This window comes from Diprion similis, chromosome 7 (assembly GCF_021155765.1).
Source record: "Diprion similis isolate iyDipSimi1 chromosome 7, iyDipSimi1.1, whole genome shotgun sequence".
Lineage (NCBI taxonomy): Eukaryota > Metazoa > Arthropoda > Insecta > Hymenoptera > Diprionidae > Diprion > Diprion similis.
This window is the reverse complement of record NC_060111.1, coordinates 5,812,680-5,836,611: the sequence shown is the minus strand read 5'-3', so window position 1 is coordinate 5,836,611 and position 23,932 is coordinate 5,812,680. Positions and strand designations below refer to the sequence as shown.

Genomic DNA, 23,932 nt, shown 5'->3' with positions numbered 1-23,932 from the left:
AACAAATATCGTGCGTACTTAAAAACAGTTGAGATTTGAATTGCCTCGAATATCTGTGATGAAACGTATTTCTAAGATAATTGCACGTCACTGGATTCTTCGAACGAATAACCATCAATCGAGTCGTTCGTAAATTAAAAACAACATCATTGACCCCAGTAGACAGATTGCAGAATGATTAAGATAAAATAAATTTCGCAAAACAAATTTCGTATCTTGTAGTCGCAACATATCGTCATATTGACTTGCTATCTACAAGTGTAAAAACTCGCGATGAGTACAAAAAAAAGGAGGAAATAAAGTGTAAATTTACATGTTCACGCGTTATCGAGATGTTGCTGCAGAAGATGCCTGGCAGTGTATGGGGGAGATAAAAAAAAATAAACAAACCAAGAAAAAAGAAGGTTTTCCGTTAGTCTTCCTTTCCTCTCCCTACTTTTTTCTTCTTTCCTAGCAACGTCAGTGTCAAAACATGCATGTATGTGTTACACATGCATACATATGTATATATACATGTAACGTTATAGTAAAAAAGGCAGAGGCAAACGATAAATCGCGATGGTATTTCTTCTAGAGTCGAGTTGTGTATAGAATAAAAAAAAAAATCTCTGCAGGCTGACGTCAAACAACAAGACGAACGAGGAAACTAAAGAGAAAAACGTGAACGGGACAAAAGTAGAAGAATAAAAAAAAAAAAAAAAACCTGTATAAAAAACAAAGAAACAAATAAAAATTCTTTAAAAAAACTGCGAGAGCAGCGCAAAAAATTCAACCGAGAATCGAATCGATTCGTCGCATCCTTCCCGCAACGTGCATATGTGTTACTCTGTTACACACACACACACACACACACACACACGCGCGCGCGCGCACATTCATGCATATATACAGATACAAAGAAATCCCGGCAGCATTTTGTCCGGGAAATTCATGTATAAAACATACAGGCATATACATACATATATGTATAGATTGTGGACAGCCGAGTTTCGCCTATGAATAGCAAATAAGGAAAAAATATTATACACCCTGTATCGATGTGTTCAAACAACAGACCATAACGCTGTATTTTTATTATTATTGTTGTTATTATTATTTGGCAACACGTACCTTTCTGCATTACGTACACGTGGTATATATATATTGTAATGCATATGTATAGTATATATGCATCGATGTCTAAGAAGCATTTAATAAGCATTCTGCTCATTTTTCCATTATAAGCACCGTTATATATGTATATATATATTTATATATTTTTTTTGTTACTCCGTTTTTTTTTATCCAGTTACGACAGAATTGAATCATTACTTAAATTATAACGTATTAAAGAGAGAAAAAGATGGTTTTTTTTTTTTACATTCTTCGAATGTGCTGCAACAGGGTAAAAATGAAGAGAAAGTTTGCTTTGATATTTATAATGCAAAGTGAAAAAAGAGTTGTGAAAAGCTTCGCTTATGTTTGGAGGTATATGCTTGGCAAAGGTTTTCGTATACAATAAAGCACGGTTCTTTAACGCTGTACGAAGCCTAAAATCTGCTTAGGATTTTGTACGAAGCGATGAAAAGCGAGGTTTTAATCTTTTATAAATAATTGAATATAAAATTAGAGTGTGAAAAGCCAGAGGCACGTTACGTATACGGTGGTACATGTGTATACATATGTGTGCACATATCCGGTGCAAGGCGGTTTATGGTTTTATTCGTATTCTTAATCCCGAATTCAACCCTCAAATCCGTACAGAAAGTATGTTAATAATAATTTACACATTTTAATATTATATCTTTGTCTTATTTTATTTTTTTTTTGCTCAATTTACGCGAATAACATTCGTTGCATGAACTTTATCAGTCAATTTCAATGTTGCGTTGTACATGAGTATAGATTTTTTCAGAGAGCTGTTTGCGAAATTTCAAATTCAATATTGATTCTACTATCGTATAAAAAATTGGCGAATAATTGCGCAGGAAGAAAAATACAATTGGCAATTAATCGTCTTGAAAACAAATTTATTATTATGTGAAAGAAATTTGCTACCCCCTACTTGGAGATTGTGGTTTTAAGTGCCTTATGGAATGGCAAATGAATGGAATTGAATTTTGAGAAGAAACGTGGGAACAGAATTATTCGACAGTTCTGTGCATCGTACAGACACTCGGTTTTTGTGATATGCGCGATCTTATCCACTCCCCTTTATCAAAATGGGTGGAAAAAAACGAATCGGGATCGAAAACTCTTGTAGGCTCTGGGCGGTGATGGGCTAACGCGTTAACGTCCTATCAGTTCCTTCGGCGGCATTGCGAGCCTGCGAGAATCCACTACACTCAATAGTCATCCTCTTCAGAGGAAGAAGCTTGTGAAAAAAGTAGCTGTAACCACGGAGGCGTCCGGATCTCTTGAGAGTCTGGAGGAATAGGTAAGTACCTACCAGAAACGGCGTATGTACATTAGGGTGGCGAAAAAAAACCGACCATTTTTTTTTTTTTCGAGTCTCGTGTGACAAAATGTTAGTTCTTGATGTTTTAAGAATTCACTCCGAAGGACAGTTCAAAAAAAAAAATTTGAAGAGGTCGCTCCACATTTTTTAAAACGTCAGAAGTCGTCAAAAATCGTTTTTTTTTTTTTAATTTTTTTTGCCGTAACGATATAATTTTATAGATAAAAAAAAATAAGTTTCCGAAAGTTTCAGTTCAAAATTTGAATTTTGAAAGGTCGCTCATAATTTTTTTTCCATTTTTTGGTACATTTCTTTAGATCTTTTCGAGCGACCTTTTAATATTCATATTAAAATTTCATAAATTTTTTTTCTCTTATTTAGTAAGAAAGAATCGATAACAATACACCACGACATGAATTAAAAATCAACCAAAATACTGAATTTAGAATTTTTTTAATTTAATTTTTTGACGATTTTTGACATTTTGAAAAATGTGGAGTGACCTCTTAAAACTTTTTTTTTGAGCTGTCCTTTGGAGTGGGTTCTTAAAACATCAAAAACTAACGCTTTGTCACACGAGACTCAAAAAAAAAAAAAAAATTGTCGGTTTTTTTTGCGCCACCCTAATGTACATATTCATGGGGGAGGAGAACGTCATACATATATTCCGAGAAGTAAACGCGACTGAACATTTATATACAAGGTGAGCAAGAGTCGAAGCAACGCAAATGTGCTTGCATGTGTTATCCGCAAGCTATAAGCTTCTTGGAGATATCTGGACCTCTTACTTCCAGCAAACAACGAATCTTGTGTTCTCACTGAGCCGTTTCGTCTGGAGCTGGATACATTAACGCTTGACGCTTCTCTCGTTCTACTTTGCAGAATTTATTTACGGCGATGACTCGAATGCCACTTGTAGCTACTGTGTCATTTGCCACGACTTTGCAGCCTTCTTTCGAGTTCTGATTTTATAGCAAAATCAGCGGAGAAACATATTTCAGAATGATTTTTCCTTATTTCAACTTGGACGAGTGAGAATTTATCAGATGTCAGGCTGACTTTAGCGGAGCGAAGCGTTTCTGTACATATAGAAGATATACTTGATGATAACTAGTCGCGTCGTGTGAATCAAATATCGAGAAAAAAGGATGCGATTGCTTGCGGTCATCTAGTCGTAAGCAGTGAAGTTCCTTAAGTTCCACTCGATGCTCGTGTAATTCTGTAGGTACCCATGATAAGATTTGAAAGACATCTTTCAACCAGTGCACTCGAAGGAATTTTCTCAATCGCAGTGAATTAACGCTGCAGGATAAAAGATGAAGATAAGTCACGTATTCACTTATGTTACGAAAAGAACACTGCACGTAAATGTTATCGGGTTAGTCGGAATGAGATATTGAAAAGTAGATTCGAACGCAAGAATCTAAGACAATTAGTCGAAAGGACGTGGAATGGAACATTTGATATTTGATTAGGAGTAGAGACGCGTGGGTGGCGAGCATCTTTCGCGTCCGGAGAAGAAGTATACATATAAATTTCAATGCAAACTAGGTGTTAACCATGCAAATATCAGCTCTGGCAGTGTTTGCTCGAGGCAGCAATTCCAGACGTTGCGTAGCTCACCTGGCAGATCAATATTTGCGTTTCGTTAGTTGTGTAGTCCAATTGAATTTTCAGAGGTGTCGAGGCGGCTGCGAGTTCTCAAGAATTTCATCTTCTTCAGCGAGTTTCCTGTATAGATATATAAGGTTCAAAAGTGGAAAGTGCACTGAGTGTAGGACTTTTCTCCCGGCACTTCGGTCTCGAAATAAGACCACCGTCAAAACGCGGAACCGAAGTTGGCGATTCACGTTAAAGTGGCAGAAGGGCACTTTGGACAATTGAAAGGTGCAGAGGCTGCGAGTGAATGGCCGCGTAATTACCCCGCTGGAGTATAAAGGGGGGTCCTCCTATAGAGGGAAGTCAATTTTTCAATCCCGTAAACAGCACCCCGCAATTACGAGGGTTTCGAAGCTCAGAACTTCACGGCCTACCTGCACGCGCGTAACCGCTTCCCAAAATTATCATACCCATGTACCCTGGCAGCCATCATGATTCAGGGTAAAGTTGACGAACAGGTAAATCAACGACGGCATGCGGGTTTCGTTGAGTTACACTGCCTCTCTCTCTCCCTCTCTCTCTCTCTCTCTCTTTTACCCTTGAAGGGTCGAGTCTCCGAAGGGTCTTTGGGAAACAATGCCAATTCTCTTGAACAACCGGTGTAATTAAATCCCGAGGGGAGTCACTCGAGGAATTACCCTTTTGGACATCGCGCTGTGTATCCTATTCGATAAATCTTTCATTTCTATCTATGGATGCGGTTCAAGTTTGTCGAAGACGAAATCTCGAAGTCTCAAGAATTTTTTCTTCGAACGTTGGATCATTCCGATCTTATCAGTCAATTCATTTTACTGCTCTTATAGCACAACGCTCCATACATAATAAAACGAATCTTCACACGACGATGTCAAATTCATCTGTTAACATACCATGTGCGCATTTTTAGTTTACCTTGAAGCATTTGATGTTCATCGAGAAACCCGAATCGTGAAAGATATACTGTCAAAGTTTGGAGTACATGTACACTAAAGAACAAATAGCGAAATCGTGAATTCCTCAGTCCAAGGTGGAAGGGATGTTCCATTTCCAATCCCCCCCTTGCACGATGGCTGAAAGAATTCGAAGTAAATAACAAAAACACAATGACAATAGCATGTCGAGGCCTACCTTCGTAAATTAAATGTCGTGTATCGAATGGCACCGTCTTTCCATGTTCTCGGGAAATCGATTAACGTCTGTAAGAATGTTCCAGGAATAGCTGACATTCGGGAATGGTGAGTGTCTACACGAGGGTTGCATCCTATCTAAGCTTCTAGCCGTCAGTATAATTCGCCTCGACGTTTTTAATAGAAAATTGGGGTGAAATCTGATCTTTAAATCTCATTTAACGTCGAGAGGTAGCTGCCTCGTGGCCATAATCGTTACCGGTAACGACGCGACGCTACCCGCGATGGGGATGAGGAATAAAAAAGCATAAACAACAGTGTAAAACACAGAAGCACGTCGCGCCCCTCTTTAACGTTGATCGTCCTACACGATCGCACTTATATTATACAGTTGAACAATTTCCTCCTCACCCGCAACGCGCCCCGTTTATGTTACGTACATTTTCCCCCAAGGCTCAAGAATCTATGGGACGTACGGTACAGTCGGGTTAGGAAATTAGTCCGAGGAGAAACGTGGATAAAGAAAAGATTTGAAAGCAAATAAGAAGCTGGAAAAGTGACGTGGAAGAAATATATATTCGAAATACTATATTTCCATTGGAAATTTGAAACAGCCTGTTAGTTCGCAAAAAAATTCATTATCTCTGGCAGGCGGTGATAAAATATACCTAATTTTAGTCGTAATCGAATTCTTTAGAAATCGTCCGAGAGATTCATTTTTCCTGAAACCGTCAATTGATAAGAAAATTCTATACCGACAATCGATGATAATAAACTCATGATCCATTAGAAATACATTATTCTTATAAAAAATTTAACTCGAACGATTTTCGAGAGATTTATTTACGAATCAATTGAGCTGTTGTATCTGGACTAGTAATGTTCATATTATGGTGAAAAAATTATAACATAATGTGAGATTTTTGATGTTGGTAATATGGGGTGTTGACCATTGGAATTCAGTGTTTTCAAACTTTTCCCCGTATTGCGGGAACTTTTTTAGTAATACCTATGTAACTGGATAAGTTTCAGCCAGACTTTTCAAACCGTTTCTTTATCACGTCTTTATGGTAAAAGTTTTTTGACCAGACTGTACGTCCCATACACACTTCAGTCCAACCCCAGTCCTTTCTTTTATTATAAAAGAATCCTCTGGCTGCACTCAAGTGGCGAAGGCTTGTCGAATAGCCGTATCGGACAGTAAAGGTGATTATTGTTTTGTGCACAGACGACACTGCGAGAGAGATAATGTGAATTGAAATTGCACGCTTGACGTCACTGTTAGAGGTTTGGAGCAAAAAAGAACTTTCGAGTATTTTTTAACCTTAATTTTGGTAGTTATTGTAGGATGAAAAATTGCAAAACGTCTTGGCGTGGCTTTTTTCAAGTTTTTCAATAAAGTAACATTTCAGGCGTGGCTTACAATAGCGATCTATGTCTAACTATTGTGGCTACATATTTAAAAGATTACTCCGCCGGTAAGGACGTTCCCAGCAGTTACCGACATTTTCAAACACCATTACCAACTGAAAATCTAATTCATAGAGAATCTTATGAAGTATAAAGATTCTAAAAATCGGAGGAATTTTATTTCTTCAAAAGATACAAGTCGAGCATTGCAGGTGCGGTACTCGCGAGTACTTCATCGATATTCTTGATTAAGTACCTACATTAGGTATACGAATAGAGGAAATTGAGGGAAATCCAGAGAAGTGCTGAACATCACCGCGACTTCCGAGCGGGCATTATCTGAATGCCAATTGGGCGTTCTGTGCCACCGATGGATAAATCTACGTAAACTGGTCCGGAGGTCGAGGTCCGTGAATCGTCCGAGTAGGTTTGTGGTTGCGGTTACTCCAGCGGGGGCGAAATCCTATTACTAAATTACGTATCCTGCACACCGGTAACCCTGGTAGTGTACCGTGAAGCAATCGCGGACGACCATCCCTATTATGTGTGCCCATGGCAAGATATCGGCTTACAGCGGTGCAGACCGCCCCGAATTTCGCCCTGCAGCTCAGCGGGAATTTTGCCTTGTCAAACGAATTGATCGCCTTGAGCTGCCCCGAAAAGCGTTCAAAACCACTGGCGCATGTTAACTTTGACAAATTTACCTACAGAATATTAAATAAAAAATTTTCTTTTCATCGGAGATGGAAATCCAATCATTATTATGCGTCAGTAACAAGGAAAGTGTCCCAGATCGATCTCGCACTTTTGATTTCTTCCGTAATATGTTATTGTAGAGTTAAAATTAAGCGACACATATTTGTTTTTATCTGCCAATAAACGCTTTAAGGGGGTGAAACCACACTCCAAAGTAAGGCACATTAAGAGACGATTTGTCAGGTTCATCCACAAGAACATAATATTTTTTAATCAATCCAACTGGGAAAGTTTTCTCATAACGAGAAATGAGGAATGTAATTTTCTTAATTGAAAAGAAGAAGAAAAAAAAAAAAACTGGCAAATTGCACCGCAAAATGCTTTACTTTGGAGGGTGGTTTCACCCCCCAAGAGTGTTTAATGGCGGATAAAAAAAAATATGTGTCCCTTAGTTTTCAGTCTACTGTAACATATTACAAAAGAAATCGAATCGGAGAGATCGATCTGGGACACCTTCCTTGTAAGGTGACTTGGTGCCGTCAAATTCTGAGCGGCCGCCTCGTCGAGGACACGCTTCTCGGAACGTCAACGAACCAAATCTTGGCATCCATCGATAAACACGTTTCAGAAAAACCCGAGACTTGGAATACAATCGGGGGAACGGGGTCACAGGATCCTGTAAGAACGAACGTGTAGCCATTGATCAGAGAAGCCTGGTAGATAGAAAGCCAAGCGGAGCGAGAAGTGGAAATCCCTTAGCAAAAGGTCGCTTGACTGAGGATCTCGAGCCCGGCTCAAATATTCGATAAAGTATATCGCCCCTCGCCAGACGATGCTGAGTGTTCCGAATTCGATAGTGAAAAGGCAGAGGCTGCGATTCACGCTTTTACCCGTTTCCCATGCTGCGAGATATATGCCGAACCGAAAAAACCAGGCACTAAAAAGGGATTTCCCAGAGTCTCTACACAAATGCGGACACCTAATTGATGCATATCAATAAACGTCACCCCTTCGATCACCAAAATGCAGTTTTCAACTTGTTTGATCAAAACTATCCAACCGTTCGAAATATATTAAAAAGCTGAAAGCTGAGGGTTTCAAAGCCGCGGATAATATCGTTTCGATGTGTTTTTTTTATCGAGGTAGACATGCGGCAAATACCAAGTGAAATTGTGTATCTCATATACGTGAAATGTTCAGCAGCAATTCTTCGGAAATCCGATTTTTACCTACAAACTGACGTGCACGCAAGATTTGAATCGTGAATTTTCGATATTTTCCACCCGGCAGGCTTGAAATCGGCATTAGAAATATACGGTATGAAAATAGGTAAGATGCGAGAAAATTTCCAAGTCAATATGAGATGAAAAAACTTTGTAAAAACGACGACCATTTTCCCACCTCTGTGAAAATATTTTCTTCTCACCCTTATGAAAATAACGGGGCTCAAACGAAAGCACGTTCAATTACATCTACGATGACTTCTGACAAGTTTCTTGCGAATTTCTTACGCGTGAAGAATAAATAAGATTCTCCTTCGATTTATCCTCCTTTTCTTTGCGGTTGTGTGATCACCTCACCTTTTATCCCTACGTCTTTTTTACCGTATAATTGATGATCCAATTTTTCCACAATCTGCTTGTGCTTGCGGTATTGTTAATGCGGTATGAATGTGCCCTAACCACTGTCTGATTTATGAGAAAAGGAATATTACAAAATTAATAATAATCCGCGGTATAGCAATCGTCAATCAGCGCTGCCAAAACCTTTGCTCAGGGTCGTCCATTGCTGAAATTGTTCATTCATGGGTGAAAGCCTTGGAAAAGGTCCCTGCAGGGTAAAAGACCGTAATAATTTTTTTCCAAAAATATTCGACGTCGCAGTATACGATTCGCCTCGTTTCCCTAAAAAGGGTATAAATATTGGCAAGAAGAGAATTATTAGCAGGTATAGATGAGACGCGGAGAGTGAAAATATCGCCTTATTCTCATCTACCTTATGTACCTATATTGGCAATAAACCGTCTCCCTGAACTCAAGGTAAGTATTTATTACAGTGCTTACAAGTTTTCTCAAGAGGTCAGACAAACACTTCTCAAAGGAATACCGATTCAAGCACAGGTTCAATAATTCTATTAACTTTCCTCTCTAATTTCTTAAAGAATTTCACCACCTTGGTTAATTGCACGTTTGCGAATTTCCGGTGCGTGATGAAACCCGGCGAAGAATACGATCAAGATTTGTTAAAACCAGGGTGCAAAGCTTACGGCTCTTCTACTTCCTCTCCGATATTGGCCATCAATTCAAGCACACTCTACAGCCTCTCTTTTTCCAAGTAGAAAGAAAAACCGCAGCACCCGACGGTTAACCACCGGATTTGATGGCCAGTCATTAAATTTACGGTCCGCAGATAGGCCATTATGTTCGTTTCTCATCGACGAGAAGTCGGAAGTGGTTGATACCGAGACTGTGGAACTTTTTACACTTCCAACAACGTATACCACGAGGATGAATACACCGATCATTGATTATCGAACGTTATCGTCAATCTTCGTTGATCACCGCGAAGATTCTCACAGTAAAGATGGTTCCCGTAATGGTATGGTCGTAAATTCTATGCCGATTACCATTAATCGTCGGAGAAGGTTTTCGACTATAAACATGAATCGTACGAGATAATCACATTTCGATTCGCCATGGCTTTTCACTGGAGGATGGAATAAAACCGCCGAAAATACTTGTATGCATTACACGTGTGAAGTGTCGCCTGAATTCATGAAGTATCGGCAGGAAGCTACACTCGATCGACTAAACTGTTCGATGACCACAAAGCTACGGTCAATATGCCGACCGGCTTGCATGGCTGGATCGCACCCAGCTGTGGTCTGGGACCAACTGCCTCCACTGACCCATGCAAAACCTGACTGCATGTTGCCTGGCTTGTGTATCGGATATTTCCGCAACGAGCTTGCAGAATTCATACGTCGAGCCTGCACATCCCTTTGCATTGGGTTCAAAGGAAACTCTTTGCGCTTTGCCACTGAGTAGGTGCTGCACTGCAGGTACGAACGTATCTATGCTATGTGCATACATCGTGTGGAATGTTAGGTCTAGGACCCGGATAAACGTGTTTTCAAAATTACGAAATATCTAGATATAATGTAGAGTAAAGTTAAAATACTGAAGTGTGGAAAAAGTATGGAAATGGAAAGTCCACTTTCTGCTTTAAAATGATTTCTGAATGAAAATGATTTAAGTAAAAAATATGTATTTACGTATTAATCTGGACTCTAACGGTGGGCATATTTAGTAAATCAGAATTTCTTTGATAGCGACATAAGTTGGGTATATCTATCGTTATCAGTTTCGTCACTTTTAATGGAATTCTGATTTTGTGTATTACTTATTTTCTCCCATTATTACACAGCCTAGAAAAAATTTATCACTCGAATTTTATCATCGAAATCGATTCAATAATTTACTTTTTCCATTTTATTTTCCGATCGTTTTTTACTCTTTTTACGTAGCGTGTTTTCTGTGGCGATATGTTTTTCGTTGGGAACGTACATTGGACACTGTCATATTTAATTTCGATTATGTTGGCACACTTTTTGCCCCGGTAAACAATCCCCGAATATGTATGTGCCTACTGCATCAAAACTTCGTGATACTTCTCGTAACCCTATACAATGTTCGTTTGTCGGATCTGGTAAGCGAGAAATTGGATTTTCCGCGGGGTAAATTGGCTACACTGGAAAACGAGGGGTTGTTTATTTTTATTTTTATTTTCTTTCTTTCTTTTAACAAACTGGATTTATAAGCCGAGCTGTTGAACCATGTTAACAAACGTTCATTAGGACGGTTTCATGTATAACGTTGTGTAAGCCGTTCAGTGTCAAAGGATCACGGGTAAAGATTTTCCAGGCTTTCTGGCAAAACCCAACGGCTAATCTTCGGTTAATAAAAGTTCCACGTGCCCCGGATTATACGGATTCAGAAGAATTCAAAATCCTTGAGATAAATGTGTCCTGCATCTTTATTTCCCCTGATGGTAACTATAATTGACAAACGAAACGAAACGAGCTTTCAACTCTCCTGCACGTTCAATGGAAACGATAAAACTATGTAAAGGACGCAGGTGAACCCTTAAGTCTCTTAAATTTTTGGGCGTCTGTCACACCCTGTTCTTCGCGAAGCGGAGCTTTATTCCTGCGTCACAGATAGAATATAGATTATAGGTTTACGGGTTTCTTCGGTTCCCTTATCCTACAGAAAGGAAGAATCGGATAGTCTACTCCTCGATACAAGTATATTACACCTATACATTTGCATGCATGACACGTATTCTTTTTGCGCGTTCGCACGAACGTACTTTATCGGCTTTATAGTAAAGCTCGAAAATTTACTGCCGAGAAAAGGAAATTCCAGTTCGCTCAACAATGTTGAACAATTCTTTTGTATTTTTTTTTTTTTTTTGTCCTCTCACAATTCTTTTATTATTCCAAACGATCTCTTTTGTCCATTAATTCTCCCTACTTAAGTTACTGGTTTTGACGCTCGTTCACTGGCTTTCAAACCGGATGACCAATTCCACTATCGCTGGAAAAACGTTCACCTTTTTCAACGAAATATGCTCAGCACTATAAACTTTAAGTTTCTTTTTTGTAATAAATTTTTTTTCCTAATCTTTCCACTATTATTCTTCTAAAAATCTGATAAATGTGACGGAGGCAGCAAAATTTCCGGATCATCGGATGTCTTCAAATTCGTTTTTCACGACTCGATGTAAATATTCAAGTAAAATATTCATATTCCACGTGTATGCATGAATCGAAACAAGTGAATAAAACTTGCTTTTATAGTTAGATATTTTTCATATCTGACCATAACGAGTCTGCAAAATTGGGATAATTAAGCCGATTTTGCTATAATTGCAAAATCTGTTTTAGTTAAGCGAAAATTTTGCTTCCCATCAGAAATTTCAACAGTGACTTGCATATTAAAACTGAAACTTGCCGGTCCAGCGAATTGTTATTTTCTTTTTTGCGATAACACGGGTACGAGGATGGTGAAACCCTTTCCACATTAGCGTGTTTGCGAGACTTTGCAAAGTGGTTCCACGTGTAGGACAGCCTTTCTCCACGTGCAGGCAGTTCAGCCGAGTACAGATACAGACGTACGTCACACGATGGGAAGCCACCGACCCTCGCCAATTACACGTCGATTTTATATACCTTCCTATAATACTTTGAAACGGTTACGATTGCGACATCGCCGAAGGGTGGCTAGCTACGCCATCCCTTTTCGACTCGGAATTATCCGGCTTGTAATCTCTCTTCGTTAATTGATTTCCGGTGGCAAAAGCTGCTCCGAATCGTTTCAGGTCACGGAGAGACGGCCGGAATTTATCGGGAAACTAGCTTAGCTCCAGCTATATTGTTATATCTATCTACAAACGCAGGGTGAAATTTTTCTAATTTTACAAGGGGACGTTGATCACCGTAGGATGTGAATATCACTTATTCTCTCCCTTTTTTTTGCTTCAGTACTACAAGCTCTGCAGAGGTTTTCAAAGATCTACGGTTCGTATAGTCACTATTTCACCATAAGAAAACCATAGCTTACTAGTAAAGTCGTAAGGTATGAGTAAATTGAGCTACTTACTGACTTTGATAAATCATTCACGTAAAATATGGTTTTTCATGCTTAAAAATAAGGAATTTTTTATAATCGTACGATAATTTCTAACACTCGATTAAAAGTTTTCAGGTTTCGTGACGTACTGATTTCCCTTGTTGTTTCACACATGCCTGCTTCAAGCGTCTGCTTTAAGCCTTGACGATTCGGCTCAGGCATTTACACGACGGACCCTCGCGCAGCAACTGATCATTTTCCAGCCTTCCAGCTACCCCAACATCGCAAAGTACTTTTCCCGATACTTCGGGGGTGCCTCACACGCGTGCCTTTCTCGTCCGTGAGTGATTGGTTACCGAAACGATAAACTGCACAGAGCGTTGGCGATAACGAGCAAACTATAACCACGGACACTGTAACGTAACGGTCATCGTTACTGCCCCGGCGGTTAACGAGCCTTCGGAAAAATTCACCCCTGTTGAGTTTTGCTCGTTTCACCCTTCCCAAAAGTTCGATGAAAATGCGTGATATGAAAAGCGTTGAGTGCTTTTCTGCACTGGTCGACGACTTCAGCTGTGGTTATGTTCAAGTTAATACTTTTACTATACAAAGTTTGAATTCGTTATAAACTGTTTTTTTTTTCACGTTTTATGAACTCGATTGTAGGTGCTACGGCTGCAAAGTCAATATACGCTTCGCTCTGATTAAACACTTTTGACGGTAAGCAGTCAGATTTGTGAAAACTCATTTCTCACGTTAACTCTTAAGATTTTCAACTTTACTATGTCGATACATAACTGTTATACATAGATTTACTAGATTTGTTTCTTTTTACTACAGCAGTTATCGTTCCTTGTTCAGGATTTATTATGGACCGTACAGTCTAGTGAATAAATTACTCACAATCAAATGAAAAAAGTGTGGAATCGAATTTTGAAAGTCGAGTTATGAACAATTTAAAAAAGACATTACTGCCTCTTTTGTTTACCACCAAAATCACTTTGTTGGACCAATTTCAATGAATTTATACTTATTTTATTCGTTAATTCATGTCGGTTTTATTTTTAGAATGAAGCCTAATTGTTCTAATTACAATTGCATAATGACACTGCAGAGATCTTACAGAATTATTAATCTCAATCCATGGAATTGTAGAGCACGAACGAATAATTCAGGAACGAAATGAGCCCTGTTCCATTAGAATTGGACGAGCAATCCCATTTTGAAATTAATAAGTAAAACAGTCACGTGACTTTCCTGAAATGATGAACAGCCTAACCTTCTTCATTTGCATTTATGGTTCCCAATACTTTTTGCGCTAATTTATACGGCGAAGAGATTTTCCCAATAAAATTCAAGTCAAATAACCGAGCTTCGAGTTGTTAAACCTTGATTCAACAATTTTCCATCTCCATAATATTACGAATGGACTCAGTGCACGTCCCATGTATTCCCCTAATGGATCAGCGCCACAGACATCGCTCCGTCACAAACGAAGCATGAAGATTCTTTAGACCCAGGTTCCAAAACGTTATAGACTCCCTCCGAGGAAGATCTTGCAGAGAATGTTTTAACGCCTCGGTGACAGTCAACGATCCGTGGCCACATTTATGCGTTCGCATGTCTACATAGGTATAATACTGATTAATACACGGAAAGTACAGGGTGTACCGGCATTTACTTCCCTCCTAAGAAGTCAGTCCGTTATAACGATTATGCGATAGACTTCCCTAGGCGGTTTCTGTACGCCCTGAACTTATAAATGTCGAAATCTTCCACGACGCTAGTTTCGCCCGGTTGGCAAGAGTGACAATCATTGCAGCCAATTTGCTGTCAAACTGTGCGGAATCGGAGAGAAACGCGCTCCTGATGGACTGCAGGGAACCGACCTTATATAACCGCACCATTTTGTACAAATCGAATTTTCGCCCTCCTTTCTTCTCCTGTGAGATTTTCAGTACGTTTTTTATCTGCACCCTATCCTCCTTCTCTTTCTCGTTTTCTCTCTCATCAATGAAAGATGAATTCTTTCAAGATTGATGTTGTCCGGATAAATTGTTCTTTCCGTCATTCATTTCTCTCCCCTTTTATCATTTTCCAATAAATTCAACGCGGACACTTTCATCGCTGCACACGATAAATCTTCAGAGAATGCGGTATTTGTAAAAGATGACTGCCTTGTAGGGTTTCTGATTTTTTAAACATATTCTTTTCCTCCGGACTCGAGTATTCTCGACTAAGAATTCCCGGGAATTCTCGGATTTTCGAATAACTTCTAATACTTGCAAAAAAATCACTAAATTGTTAATTGATTGCAAAATAAATTACGCTTATTAATAATCATTAACATTTATAATTTATTTATTCACTCTTGTTTACATTTAAATTTTACTTACTTACACATTTTTCTAACAAAACTAACTGAATTAAACTTTGAGTATCTTCTTATAAAACTTCTAATCCAGCTTTTTATTAAAATGTAGGTACTTTCTTGAACCCAAACGAATAGAATTTTTAATCACAGTGCTCTAACTGAACTAAAAATAAAAATTTTAATAATACAATCAACTAAAGAATCTACTTTGAGTATCTACTAATAAAACTTTTAATTACACAGTCTTTTAATTAAGTACATAAAAAAACCATGAGAATCTTCAAAGTGGATCAGCTTATTAGCCTGAAAAATATAGGATAAGATAAATAAATGGAGAGAGACTATACGAGCACAATAAAGAATTTTCTCTCGTCTCGAGTAAAGCTAAATTTCCCGGGGATTCTCGCCTCGAGAAGTCTCGACAAAAAACCCTACTTTCTAGGGTGAATTTTCTGCGCGAATCTGTGTTACACGTTGCACAAGTAAACACTGAATAATTCATCACCCTGTATAATAAAGATGAAGAGAATTTATTGTAAAGAAACGATAAAGATGCTGCGAGGACGCGTGTGACATAAACTTCCCAACAATTGAAAACTAATTTATTACGAAAGTTACTTTTATATACTTCCTAACTACGACGTCGACACTGTGTAGGCTTGCTTATCGTTGCTTTTGGCATACTGCCTGCAGATTGAGGATGCGGACCAGCTGTGTTATAACTTTGGAAAAGTTTCGCTAGCTTCAAGAGTACGTAGTCTGTACGTCTTAATCCGCAGCTTCAAGAAAAGTACATCATTTTACTAGCGTGTTTTGGCGGCCGCTATCGCATTCCAACAGGCACTGTATTTAATCTGTATATTATGTTTAAAACTAGCTAATGTAGGCATATTCTTCGCGTTGACAATTGCTTACATTTTATCGTATGGGCTCGAAATTAAACTACTCATTATACCTTTGAGCTTCTTTTTCTAAAAAAGTTTCTCTCTCGCGATAGGCTGGACTTAAGTAAGACGTGTACCAGCGGCGCCCAAATTCCCTAGATCGGTGGTGATTAATCTTTTGATTATGACGTTTTAACGCTTCAACTATACATGATGGCATTACCGAACAGGATAGCCTTTGCTGGAAAAAAAATTCCCTAACAATATAGAGATTTTTTTAGACAGTTGGTACCCATCTCACTTAAAGGTGAGATTTAACCTCGAGGAAAGGGACGTGTCGTAAGAGTTCTAGGCACACCATGTACGGTGCGTTCCGATATTATAGCTCCCAGTGCTGTCAACAATCTTCTAGCTCTTTTGCGCTGCCGACTTCGTGCGTAGCTCTGTCTCTGTTCTAGGGAGTTTTTACTGCTGTCAGCTAATTTCGAAACGCACGTAAGTTCTGCCGTGTGATTTTGCGCAGCGCTCCTCTCGTTGTTTCTCAGGCGCACCAATCTGAAAAACCAAACTCCCTAGGCACGGCTTTGCACTATCTAACATGCACTGTTGCATCAGTGCCACTTCTTCGTCCGTAAGTGAATATCATATTCCTCAGGGTCGAGTTTAGCTTATGGTTACAATGTCTCCTTGTTCAGGTTGCTACGCAAACTTTATAACGAGGTGTGTATAAATGTACTTTAACGTGACTTTAACAAGCCCGAACATTATGTCCACCTGATATGCTACGCCCAAATGGCTGACAAAGAATTTCACTTTAAGCTGCGAAAAATGCAAATTCAACGAGCTCTCGCCGCGTTTCGACCCGGCTCGAGGAGACCTCTACGAGTTAACTACTTTTTGTCTTCTCATCTTTCTAGTCTAATTTCAACGATACGCGTGGAGCTTGCTAATAATCGCATTAACCAAGTGAATCATCGTTTATCTGTTTCAGCCAGCACGAACTTGGTCGGGAAATTTACACAGAGTGTCAGAAGGATCGTCCAGGATGTCAAGGACGAGGGCACGTCGAGTAAGGATTATTTTTCACTCTGTTTAATTACCTTAAGCCTGCACCCTGTGTACGCCTCTTCTAATATATTTATTTTCTTTAACTTTCTAAATATTTTCCATCTTATACATGTTTCGATTACAATTTTATTATTTCCCCAAATTCCACTGTATCTAAATTTCTGCAGGATTAAACTGGTGACTTTACAATAAACATTCAGATTAGATCCATGAAAAAAAGTTCATTCGGTTCCGCAATGTTTTCAACTCAGATTGCAAATCTTGCTTATGCCCAGCAAAGATAAGTAATATGTTGCATATATCAGTAGAAAAATTTTCTCAGAATCGAAAAATCTTTTCTAATCAGACCAGGCGAATCATTTTAATTTACGACGAAAATTTTACACGAATATTTCTCATCGGATTTGCTTATTTTTAGATCCAATACGTCGTACTGCGGGGTATGGTAAATAATCAATACTATGAAATTTTCATCGGGTTGATACGATATTTATGGCTCAACTGTTCAGTGTTGCGTGCTGCATAAATAAGCGCGGTTAAACAAAATATATCCGAAAATAGGGGCGCCGCTTCTCGTCTCTGATTTCAAGAAGGTACTTTATATATATAAATCTGTGGTAAAAAAAAATGTGACTACTAGTGATGGATTACAGAAAAATCTATGCGGAATTTTTTTGTACCATTATACAGGCACATCAATTCTCGTGAAACCTCAGCAGCAGAGACTAAAAAAGAATTCATATAGCAATGACCGGAAGATACATAAAGTTTTTATAGATAGTCGAAATCTTGTTCGCTGATTTCGGAATTTCCGTCAAGTCGTAAAAAAATGGATTGTAGACTTTTAATATAACGAAAGATTTGTTGTTTTCGCTGAAATTTTATCGTAGCAGAATTTTATGATACTCTAACGTCTTTTGTTCGTGCCTGTAGCTTCCTTTTTTTGTTAGAACACATTGCTGATCGTCAGTGTTAGCGTACGGCGAAGACTTATACGAGGAAACTGTTATCGCAGTTATCTAGCAAAGAACGAGAATGGCTTCAGCGCTACAATTTATGGGTTCAATAAAGCCTGAATTAAATTCCGTTTAACCTGACATAACCCTGGCGCGTTGCAACGAAACAAGAACGAATAAATAAAATTGAGTAAAATATGGCGAAGCACGTGAGCCACGCACTTTCAAGAATCCGTCACCACTTTTCCACCTTTCTGCTGCCATTCGGTCTTGCATGTAATGGAATTTTCCCCCTGCTTAATCGTCTTCACATATTCATCTGTCAGATGTATATTTCCCTTGTGCCTTTTTGTTCTGCAGCTGCATCGTCATCCTGTATAAATTTTTTATAACAAAACATAAATTGACGATGCTAAAATTAAGGTGGACAGAGCAAGGAGGAAGTCATCGAGACGAACGAGAGGCTGCGAACTGTGAGAATACGACTTGACGGAAGCTACGACACCGCGAAAAGGGCCCTGGTGGGACTTATGTGCAAATATACCGACAGCAAACAAGTCCGGAACATCTTTCAGCGCTACAAGCTCCTCAAGACCATGGTCAAGGTGAGGTTCCACCTGAATTCGATCTTAGTTAAGAATGGAGATTAATGACGAACTACGGACTTGACGACGGAATTTCCAAATACTGCATGTCACGTTCTTGAAAAGCGAAAAAATTATTAGCGCGAATTTGGTGGCTGACGAATCGAGTTTTGACTTTACCGTATTGGCTCGTTTCAGGATGTAATTAGACTCGAAACGCAGTACTGGACTCTGGTGGATATTCCCAGGCAGGAGAAACAGGAAACCGTACCAGCGTTCGTACTCCGTGCCTGTGCGATTATGGAGAAAACGCACAAAAGTGGTGACGGGGTAAAGACGTCGGCGAGACTTGCCGAGGAGGCGGAAAGCAGGAGAGAGCGGATTGAGCGACTTGAAAGTGAGCATGAACAGCAATTAGTAGACACTTTTTACAATTCTTAGGTATATACGAAGATATATCGAAGTGATACACTAATTTATTTCATTTGTACTTCCGATATATATTAGAAGATTGACAAACTCGACTCAGATTAAACAGGAATGACCGATAAAAACTTCTTACGGGAATATACAGAGTGAGTAGCTAACGGTCGAACGGTTTAACGCGCATGCGCTAAAGTTTTAGAGCAAAAACAGATCGTCTGTCAGGATTACCAACCGTCACAAGTTCAGATGACAGGTCGATGTATGTAACCTCAAAAATGTTGGTCGTCCTGACAAAAGAAATTTGAGCGCATGCGCATTAAACCATTTGAACGTTAGCTACTCATTTTGTAGTGTGTGTGTGTGTGTGTGTGTGTATTTTTTGTGCATCATGTTTTATTCGAAATGGCAGCATGAATGGAATGATACATTATGAATAGGGAAACTATGATGTGTATCAATTGTTCCCCCACGTTTATTGATGTTTACCAGTAATGAATAAACCTATTCCTACCAATTATTTCTCCATGCTATGTGTCTGTTATGTGTGTGGTATAAATCTGTTTCGTTTTTAGGCAAAATCGTATGAAATTACTAACGCAAGATAGAAAGGGTAACGATGAATGAAGATGATGTGGCCTCGGCAATAAATGAAGTGCTTACTAGGAGATTATAGATTAGAAAAGCCGCCGATGAATATTTTTTTACAGTTCGCTTAATCTTTTTTCTAATAATGTGCTATACCTCGTCTCCCTTCCAATTGTGCGGTATTATTTGTATTTGAAATTATTTTTAAGAGCACGTAATTTCTTACTTGAAGTTCTTATCAGAATATCAGTATTTGGCGTTATGGTAACAAATTTAATGTCACCTCAGGGAAATGGTGCCCCAAACTTATTAACAAATGTGGTCATGTTAAGTATTTACGATGTTGACTATTAGTTTTTTGCATGATCTGTGAATTAGAAACTGATCGTTTATGAGTTTGTGTAATATCTCTGCGATTATTAAGAATAGCTGCCATACTCGATTTCGTCGTGGAGTTGGATACGTTCAAGTATCAGCATACACCCATCTCATACGCAAAGAAGGGCATGATGACGCCATTTAAATTGCAATTCTGAACAGAAGTCCGTTGAAACATTTTGCTTGTGCCCAAAAACAAAAAAAGAGAAACGAAACTCCGGGATCGTAACTCTGATTTCATAGTTTCGTCGCCACTTCTTTATTATTGCGTAAAACATGATATTCAGTATGATTTTGTTCATAATTGCATAAAGGATGATGCTATGATGTCCTTTTTAGCATTTGATACCCGTGAAGTTGTATAATGTGAGGTATCTAACTCCACGACAAAATCGACTATGGTAATATCTTAAAAGATGTCTATGTAATGAGTGAATGTGATACTTCACCTTTTTTTTACCGTTATTTTTGAACTAAAATCTAATTACAATGTAAAGTAATGTCTGTGTAATTGGAAAAGTTGAAGAGGTTTGTCAAAATATATATTTGTGATTAAAAGAATGAAGAATATCTTGAATAGTCCGTTTCTGTATCAATATGCCCTATACAGGAATTGTTTTCGCAATGCATCATATCATTGTCCACTGCGCAGTGGGCATTTAAACACGAAATCACATTTGATGATTGAAAAAGATGATCAATTTATTCCGTATACTTCAGAACAAACAGTTGATAGGTACAAGGAGGAATATAATCATCCCTCATCAAACATAAGAACAGAATCTTGAAGTACGCCTGAATCGTTCTTTGGGACTGCTAAAGAAAATGTATCTATGACCCCCAATTCTGCCGAGTCAGACTTTTATTTTGTGACTATAAAAGAGAAAAGGTTGCTCGCCAAGTGTTCCGATTCCGCGCTTCCGATTCCTCTTGTAAACTACGGTCGATATACCTAGGGGTTGAAAAAAGTATTTTTGAATTTGGTGATTGCTGCCAACGTTTCGGAGAAGTGAGCCGTACTTTTTTATGGGAAAACATTTTTCGCCGTGTAATCGATTCGGATGACCCTTTCTAGTCTAATAAGGGCCCCGGAAACCCGGAAGAACGCTGATGATTAGCGTAGGTCGCCATCAGAGGAATTACTGAAAAAAGAACAGCGGCAGAGAAATGGTGAAACGTATTGTCTTGCTTTGTAGCTGCAACTTTTCGTGGGCAGCGTATTGGGACTCCGCTTGTTCGATTTGTCTCGAAATATTACGTCGAATAGCGCCCTAAAGAATTGATTGCAGCGCTTTTCAAAGTCGTCGAAATTGTCAGCAGAAATGAAAAGGGGTTAGCCTTGAATTTCTTTTGGCCAAAAAATCTTTTGTCTGGGAATCGATCCGTATGACGCTTTTTAGACTAATTCGACGCCCAGGAACTCAGAAAACACATGAAAAATAGCCTAGGACCAGCAGCAGAGAAATGGCGATGAAAATCTGCAGTTTTTCGGCTGTAACTTTGCAGGTGTTGCTCGCAGCGTATCGGGACTGCGATTAATCGATTCCTCTCGCAAAATCACGTCGGAATAGTACCCTAAAGGATCAATTGCAGCACTTTTCAAAGTCGTCGAAATTTTCGTCAAAAATGCAAAGGGGTTAGCCTTGGATTTTTTTTGGCCGAAAAATCTTTTGTCTGGGAATCGATCCGTATGACGCTTTTTAGACTAATTCGACGCCCAGGAACTCAGAAAACACATGAAAAATAGCCTAGGACCAGCAAAAGAGAAATGACGATGAAAATCTGCAGTTTTTCGGCTGTAACTTTGCAGGTGTTGCTCGCAGCGTATCGGGACTGCGATTAATCGATTCCTCTCGCAAAATCACGTCGGAATAGTACCCTAAAGAATCAATTGCAGCACTTTTCAAAGTCGTCGAAATTTTCGTCAAAAATGCAAAGGGGTTAGCCTTGGATTTTTTTTAGCCGAAAAATCTTTTGTCTGGGAATCGATCCGTATGACGCTTTTTAGACTAATTCGACGCCCAGGAACTCAGAAAACACATGAAAAATAGCCTAGGACCAGCAGCAGAGAAATGGCGATGAAAATCTGCAGTTTTTCGGCTGTAACTTTGCAGGTGTTGCTCGCAGCGTATCGGGACTGCGATTAATCGATTCCTCTCGCAAAATCACATCGGAATAGTACCCTAAAGAATCGATTGCAGCACTTTTCAAAGTCGTCGAAATTTTCGTCAAAAATGCAAAGGGGTTAGCCTTGGATTTTTTTTGGCCGAAAAATCTTTTGTCTGGGAATCGATCCGTATGACGCTTTTTAGACTAATTCGACGCCCAGAAACTCGGAAAACACATGAAAAATAGCCTAGGACCAGCAGCAGAGAAATGGCGATGAAAATCTGCAGTTTTTCGGCTGTAATTTTGCAGGTGTTGCTTGCAGCGTATCGGGACTGCGATTAATCGATTCCTCTCGCAAAATCACGTCGGAATAGTACCCTAAAGAATCAATTGCAGCACTTTTCAAAGTCGTTGAAATTTTCGTCAAAAATGCAGAGGGGTTAGCCTTGGATTTTTTTTGGCCGAAAAATCTTTTGTCTGGGAATCGATCCGTATGACGCTTTTTAGACTAATTCGACGCCCAGGAACTCAGAAAACACATGAAAAATAGCCTAGGACCAGCAGCAGAGAAATGGCGATGAAAATCTGCAGTTTTGCGGCTGTAACTTTGCAGGTGTTGCTCGCAGCGTATCGGGACTGCGATTAATCGATTCCTCTCGCAAAATCACGTCGGAATAGTACCCTAAAGAATCAATTGCAGCACTTTTCAAAGTCGTCGAAATTTTCGTCAAAAATGCAAAGGGGTTAGCCTTGGGTTTTTTTGGCCGAAAAATCTTTTGTCTGGGAATCGATCCGTATGACGCTTTTTAGACTAATTCGACGCCCAGGAACTCAGAAAACACATGAAAAATAGCCTGGGACCAGCAGCAGAGAAATGACGATGAAAATCTGCAGTTTTTCGGCTGTAACTTTGCAGGTGTTGCTCGCAGCGCATCACTACTGCGATTAATCGATTCCTCTCGCAAAATCACGTCGGAATAGTACCCTAAAGAATCAATTGCAGCACTTTTCAAAGTCGTCGAAATTTTCGTCAAAAATGCAAAGGGGTTACCCTTGGATTTTTTTTGGCCGAAAAATCTTTTCTCTGGGAATCGATCCGTATGACGCTTTTTAGACTAATCCGACGCCCAGGAACTCAGAAAACACATGAAAAATAGCCTAGGACCAGCAGCAGAGAAATGGCGATGAAAATCTGCAGTTTTTCGGCTGTAACTTTGCAGGTGTTGCTCGCAGCGTATCGGGACTGCGATTAATCGATTCCTCTCGCAAAATCACGTCGGAATAGTACCCTGAAAAATCAATTGCAGCACTTTTCAAAGTCGTCGAAATTTTCGTCAAAAATGCAAAGGGGTTAGCCTTGGATTTTTTGTGGCCGAAAAATCTTTTGTCTGGAAATCGATCCGTATGACGCTTTTTAGACTAATTCGACGCCCAGGAACTCAGAAAACACATGAAAAATAGCCTAGGACCAGCAGCAGAGAAATGGCGATGAAAATCTGCAGTTTTTCGGCTGTAACTTTGCAGGTGTTGCTCGCAGCGTATCGGGACTGCGATTAATCGATTCCTCTCGCAAAATCACGTCGGAATAGTACCCTAAAGAATCAATCGCAGCACTTTTCAAAGTCGT

The 23,932-nt window shown here is 39.2% G+C and overlaps 1 protein-coding gene across 3 annotated transcripts in view; it reads left to right on the top strand.

The window, feature by feature from the left end:
• Positions 1–23,932, top strand: part of LOC124407879 — a 181,143-nt gene that overhangs the window by 88,050 nt on the left and 69,161 nt on the right. For all 3 annotated transcript variants that reach the window (XM_046884442.1, XM_046884441.1, XM_046884440.1), the window contains exons 3-5: positions 17,191–17,268; positions 18,647–18,828; positions 19,006–19,204. In XM_046884442.1, coding sequence (XP_046740398.1) covers positions 17,191–17,268; positions 18,647–18,828; positions 19,006–19,204 — 459 coding nt within the window. The remainder of the gene's footprint in view (positions 1–17,190; positions 17,269–18,646; positions 18,829–19,005; positions 19,205–23,932) is intronic.